This window comes from Equus quagga, chromosome 2, assembly GCF_021613505.1.
Source record: "Equus quagga isolate Etosha38 chromosome 2, UCLA_HA_Equagga_1.0, whole genome shotgun sequence".
In the NCBI taxonomy this organism is placed as follows: domain Eukaryota; kingdom Metazoa; phylum Chordata; class Mammalia; order Perissodactyla; family Equidae; genus Equus; species Equus quagga.
The window spans coordinates 184,313,951-184,320,011 of record NC_060268.1 but is presented as its reverse complement, the minus strand read 5'-3'; the positions used below and the strand labels follow the sequence as shown (position 1 = coordinate 184,320,011).

The window sequence follows — 6,061 nt, the reverse complement described above, 5'->3', positions numbered from 1 at the left end:
GGGGTCATCCAGAAGGGGTCAGGGGAAGTAGAGGGGAGGTCTGGGGGTTGTGGAGGGAGGTCTGGGGTGTGGGGGGAGCTGTGGAGGGTGGGGTCATCTGGACTGGGTCAGGGGAAGTTGGGGAGAGGTCTGGGCTGTGGGGGAAGGTGTGGAGGCCTGGTCATCTGGACGGGCTCTGGGGAAGGGGGGAGGTCTGGGGGGACATGTGGAGGGCGAGGTCATCTAGATAGGGTCAGGGGAAGTAGGGGGAGTCTAAGATGTGGGGGCAGGTCTGGGGGGTGAGAGTGTGAACGCAGGTTGGGGCTTGGGCCACCAGGAAGTCTCAGGGGCCCCATGGAAGGTTTTGGACCCCCTTGGGACCTGTGGTTGGTTTGGCGTCAGAGGTCAGTCTCGGTCCTTCGTTGCTGGGCAGACACAGGCCAGACTCATGAAAACACTGCTCAGTGGGCAAGTGAGTTTAAAAGTGTGAGCTGGGTGTGTGGGTGTGGGGTTCTGGGGGGCTGGATCACTAGAGAACTGGGCGAGAGCCGTTCATCTCTGAGTATACATGGCTCTGCAGCTCCTGGGGAGCTCCCTTACTCTACTGTCACTTTGAGTTTTCAAATTTGATTTTTAAACTGTAGCAGAAACACCCCGTCTCCACCGGTGCTGTCCTCGTCCTCTCGGGTTGGGTCTGAGCCCAGCGCTCCTTCCCCTCGGCGAGTCCCTCGCAGCCTCATCTTGGGTGCCCCCTCCTGGTGTGGCCCGGCCCCTAGGCGGAGCCCCTGGCTGCTCTTCCCTGTGGTTTGGGGTCCCTGTCTAACAGCGGGTGCTGCCCTGGCGTGGACTTTCGGGGCCAGGCGGCTCCTTTCTACCCGGGTCTGTCCTTGCTTTGAAATTCACGCCCAGACCCTCGTCCTCCGCTACTGGAACGTGGCTTTCATTCTGCGTAGCTTGTCCTGAATCTTCCGAGAATGCTTCTCGCTGGTGATCTGGTGGAAGTTGGCCCTGTTGTCCGCTGCTAAAATGGAAATGTCGGCTCCGCTGAAACGGGCGATCCTTTGCTTGAGGTGGGACTGCAGCTTGGGGTCGGGGGCGAACGTGTAGGGGTTCTCCTGGAATGCGTGCACCTGGCTCACCACCTTGGCTATGTTCCTGTGTTGGGGGAAGAAATGAAAGGTTAGTCTGCACAAGTCACAAGGAGCAGCCTTCTCAGGCCAGTGAATTCCTGGGTGCTCTCAGGAACCGTCGAAACCAACCTCTTCCAGTACAGACTCTGAGGGGTGAGTGTCCTGGATTTAGGCCAAGCCTCATTTCATTACCCAGGCCTGTCTGTCCACCCCCCATCCATCCTTCTGTCCATCCATCCACTTTTCAGTTCACAAATATTGACTGAAAATCTGTGTTGGGCTCTGGTCGGTGCTGAGGATTCCAGCATGAGTGAAACCCAGTGCCAGCCGTTGGGGCGCAGGGAGGAGGCAGATGAGGGGGTGCCGGGTTATGTAAGGGGGGCATTCATGGCTGCTGGGCACACATTTCTCCCCAGCGCTGTGGTCAGTGATGTCACAACGGCAGCTACAGAGTGGCCACCATGGGAGTATTCACACCCTGGGAATCAGCCAGCGCTGTGGCCCAGGGCTCATTTGCCGGAGAGCCGGAAGTTAAATAGTGACCACAGGCCCCCGAGTGTCGTCTGAGGAAGCTGGTGGCTCAGAATCGGAAGTCCTTCATTCTGTCCGGGGGCAGCCGTGGACTTCACAGACAGATATTCCTACCCTGATTTGGGATGAGAAGCAGTGTGTCCAGTCTGAGTGCTTTCACTGTTAATTAAAAACAAACACATCTGTATGTGCACAAGAAACAGGCGGGGGCAGCAGACAGTGGCTCAGCCATGGTCCTGATACAGCGTGGACTCCCTTGAGTTCCTAGTTTCCACTTTGCTGACAGACTAGTGTGCATTGTGGGGTCTCTTAGGTACCACTTTTAAACTGCTGACTGAAAGGGCCTTGAGCGGAGCAGGTTGGAACCAAGGGGCTCCAGGTCCCCTGGCGTGTTTGCCGAGGGGGCCGTCTGCCCTCGACCCTGAGGAGTGTGTAGCTGGGCCGTGGCCTGACCAGCCTCCACATGACTGCCCATGTGGACGATGGAGAGGAAAGGTGGGAGAGAGAACGGGTGGGGTGAGGGTCCCCCTGGAGACGGGCTGCCCCGGATCTGGAGAGACATCCAGGGCCAGCTGGGACGTGGGCCTGGAGCTCCGTGGGAGGAGAGGCGGGGCTGGGAGGGCAGCCTGCACCTTCCCCGGGGGGATGAGCAGCTGTCCTCTGGCTGGGGTCACAGTGGTGGTTTTCACAAGCCACCCCCTGGTCTGGGCCTCCTAGGTAGGTCCCCAGGTGGGCTGGGCAGGTGAACGAGGGGACCACAGGAGCAGGCTGAGGACTGACCGTGGGTCCTCTGCAGATGGCTCTAGGGAGAAGGGCCCAAGGGGGTCGTTGGAGGCAGGGAGAGAGAGATGTGATACCCAGGGTCAGGGAAGGTGGTGGCACAGAGGTGGGGTTCAGGGTGTGCCTAGATCTCCCAGCAGGAAGGTCATGGTGACCTTGGGACAGCATTTTGAGACCACGGATGCCAGAAGTGTGGGAAACGCTTGCACTAAGTTTTTGGAAAAGGAAGAGGCAAGAGATCACCCAGGGTGGAGGCTGCAAAGGCCCTGGGCTGGGGCGGCGTGGGGGGGCGGGGGGGGCGGGGGTTCAGTGGTGGGGGAGGGGCCCAGGCCTCAGAGGAGCAGGAGGGCCGGGGAGGCCACCCACTCACCTGAGCTTGCTCCACCTGTGGGCCCCGTTGGTCATGGTGAAGCCGCCGGTCTCCAGCTGCTGGATGTGCATGGCCAGGAGGCGGGCTGAGGGCAGGGTGGGCTGGGCCCGGAAGCGCCGCCCTTCCATTAGACACAGGCTGTCACTTTTCAGGAAGACCTGGGGGCCCAGCCGGGGGTGGGGGAGTGGGGGCAGGGTGGGGGGAGAGAGGGAGAGCTCAGTCCAGGGCTCTCAGCCTGGCCAGTCCCCGTTGATGTCCGTGTTGTTCCTGCACAGGGGCTACACCTTGGATTATTGGATTGGGGGCTGAAAGTCCAGACATCTTAAGCTTGCAGACGCAAAAGGAGCACTGACGCCATCACTTCCTGCTCCTGAAATGGCAGACTCCTTTCCTAACCTGTTCTCCGCCAGGTGACTCAACTGCCCCAATGAGACTGAGACCCAAGATGGCTGGCTGCGGGAGCCCTGTGTCTGGTGTCAACCGAGGGCGCACCAGCCCTCCTAGCCGTAGAGAGCTGTGTCCAGGCAGGGGCTGCGGCCGTGAGCCGACCTGCCTGGGCAGCTGCTGCGTCTGTCCCTGCGCCCCATTCGGGAAACACGCCCCATCATTCCACCACTTCCTCCCTGTGGTCTCTTGAGGCCCCCTCTGTACTTCGCTGGGCTGTGAGGAGGCTGGCCAGGCAGCCAAGCTCAGGCCGGCCTCAGACCTCAGTCCGGCCCTCTGGGCACCTGTACCCTGTGCACCCGCCCAGCAGACAGGGCTCCCAGAGCTCCCCGGCCGCCACTGCCCAGGTGAGCTGCAGAGGTCCCACAGGGAGATGCCGTGCACAGCTCTGAGGGCACCTTGTGGTCTGGGGGCCATGATGCAGGCTTGGCCGCGTGAGCCCCCCAGAGGCGTGCCGAGCACATTGTGAGGGAGAAGCCCAGCTGGACACAAGCTGCTGGAAGCCCCTGCAGAGCACTCGTACCTCCACAGCTTTCAGCTCCTCCATGACCTCCGCTATCTTTGCGGGTAAGATTCTCCAGGCCTAAAATAAAAGCGGAGGTGAAGGCCCTGCAGCCGTGGGGTGCCCACTCGCGTGCATGGGCCCTGCCCTCCCAGGAACTCACAGGGGACTGCCTCACGGCCAGGTGCTCCAGGCCACCTAGGATCTGCATGGCCGTCGCAAAGTTCCTCTGCTCGTAGCAAGATTTCGCAATCAGCAAAAATTTGGACAGCAAATTCACCTGCAACTGAAACGAGAAAACAACGCGTTCAGTGTCTTCCCCTTTAAGACGAACAAATAGAAACCATCCTGGGACCTGTTAAGTAACCCAGTATCAGGGCACAGAACAGTGTGAGCCCCACCATCTGTGCATGGAGGAGGCTGGCAGGTGGGCTCAGGTGGCCGTGGGGGGCTGGGCAGGAGGATAGGTGTTTCTTGAAAAAACAAAACAGAAAGGCGAGTGCCAGGAGCATAGAGAAGAAGTCGGCCTCACTTCTCAAAAGCAGAGCACTTGCAGGACAGGCCTCTGGGCTAGGAGTGCAATCAAGGTGGCGGGGGTGAGTGCACAGCTGCAGAAGCAGGAAGGGCGCCCCCACCCGGAAGATGGAGCCAATGTGTCCAGAAGCAAACGGAACAATTGGGCAGCTTCTCGTCCACTTGGCCGAGTCCACTGCAGGGACAGGGTTTCAACGCCTGATTGGGGATCTGGTCCCACTTGGTCCCACCGCTTCCTCTGCGGTGCCCTGGTCAGCAGGGGCAAATTCTCCAGATTTTGCAGCACCTGCTGCATCCAATGAGATTCTCATTCCTCTTCTGATGCAACTGAAGGTCACACGGATGGGCCCCTGGAGGTCATTCATTGTTGTCACTTCCTAGCTTTCTGGCTTGAGTGCCTCTTAAAGGATCTTGAAAAACATTTACCTACTCATACTTTTTTTTTTTTGAGGAAGATTAGCCCTGAGCTAACATCTGCTGCCAATCTTCCTCTTTTTGCTGAGGAAGACTGGCCCTGAGCTAACATCCGTGCCCATCTTCCTCTGCTTTACACGTGGGACGCCTGCCACAGCATGGCTTGACAAGCGGTGCCATGTCCACACCTGGGATCCGAACCAGCGAACCCTGGGCTGCTGAAGCAGAGCATGTACACTTAACCGCTGTGCCAGCGGGCTGGCCCCTACATACTCATACTTTTTAAGTTGATATCTCAATTTTTTTCATAGGTTTAAATAGATGCAAAGTATGTAATTTCCAGCACTTTCAGAGAAGACTCTTCCGTCACTGTTAAGTATACCTCACCTGCGTGGAGTCGACAGAGGGTTCGTCCTTCTGTGACTGGCTTATTTCACTCAGCAGTGCCCTCCGGGTTCATCCAGGTGGTAGCGTGTGGCATGATTTCGTTCCTTTTTAAGGTTGAATAATACTCTACATAGACACTACATTTCGTTTCTCCGTTCACCCATCGAGGGATATCTGGGTTGCTGCTTCCTCTTGGCGGCTGTGTTCTGTCCCTTTTAAACCTAGCTGATGAAATCAAAATCCTGTTTTGCTTCCTAACCCACCATTATTCATCTAAAGAAACACAACAAACTTTTGTTTAAGGAACTTTGCACTGTTTCTCTTTCTTCTTGACCTTGTATTTCCACCCCTAGAGTATCACCCGAGTGGAATGTACTCTTATCCCGAGGACGTTTACTGTCTGCTCATTACATTTTCTGGCTCAAATTTTGAACTTTAACAATCTTCTGTGACCACAGTTGACAAATGTAAAAGTTAGTCTTCTGGACTGTTCTGACATCACAGTAAGTAACACACGATACGTGAAAGGACATACATTTCAGAATGCGATAAGCACACGTGTTAAATGTCCACAGGCAGTTTATTAGAAGCGTGTCTCCTAGGAGATGCACTGGGCGCTTTTTCTTGTTGGTTCCGCATCATGGTGAGTGGTCTTGTTTGAACACTTCCGTTTCTATCTTTTTCTTACAGGGATGTAGCATCCTGTTCACGGCAGTGGAAGGAGTTTTGTCACAGCGATGCCATGAGTTCCTTCCATCCTTCCAGGTCGGGTGCTGACACCCTGGCTGTGTCTGCAGACCTGCTGCGTCATGCTGACTGCAGGGGCCCAGGAGCGTGCCGTGCTCCTGGTGCTGAGCCTCGGGAAAGGCATCTGCAGATTCAGGACGGGACGCCTACCGTCTCTCAGGCTGGGAGCGGGCCTGTCCTCCCTGTCCTTGGGGGCTCAGATTTAGGAATGTTCCTGGGAAGTAGAGGTCTGTGAAGTGACTG

At 57.1% G+C, this 6,061-nt stretch overlaps 1 protein-coding gene across 1 annotated transcript in view; it reads right to left on the bottom strand.

Moving 5' to 3' along the window:
• Nucleotides 1–101: 101 nt before the first annotated feature.
• KNDC1 (kinase non-catalytic C-lobe domain containing 1) overlaps nucleotides 102–6,061 on the bottom strand; it is a 65,558-nt gene continuing 59,598 nt past the window's right edge. Inside the window, exons 27-30 of the mRNA XM_046651993.1 lie at nucleotides 3,900–4,022; nucleotides 3,758–3,817; nucleotides 2,791–2,948; nucleotides 102–1,134 (exon numbers count right to left, since the gene is read on the bottom strand). Of these exons, the coding sequence (XP_046507949.1) occupies nucleotides 903–1,134; nucleotides 2,791–2,948; nucleotides 3,758–3,817; nucleotides 3,900–4,022 (573 nt within the window). The 3' untranslated portion in view covers nucleotides 102–902. The remainder of the gene's footprint in view (nucleotides 1,135–2,790; nucleotides 2,949–3,757; nucleotides 3,818–3,899; nucleotides 4,023–6,061) is intronic.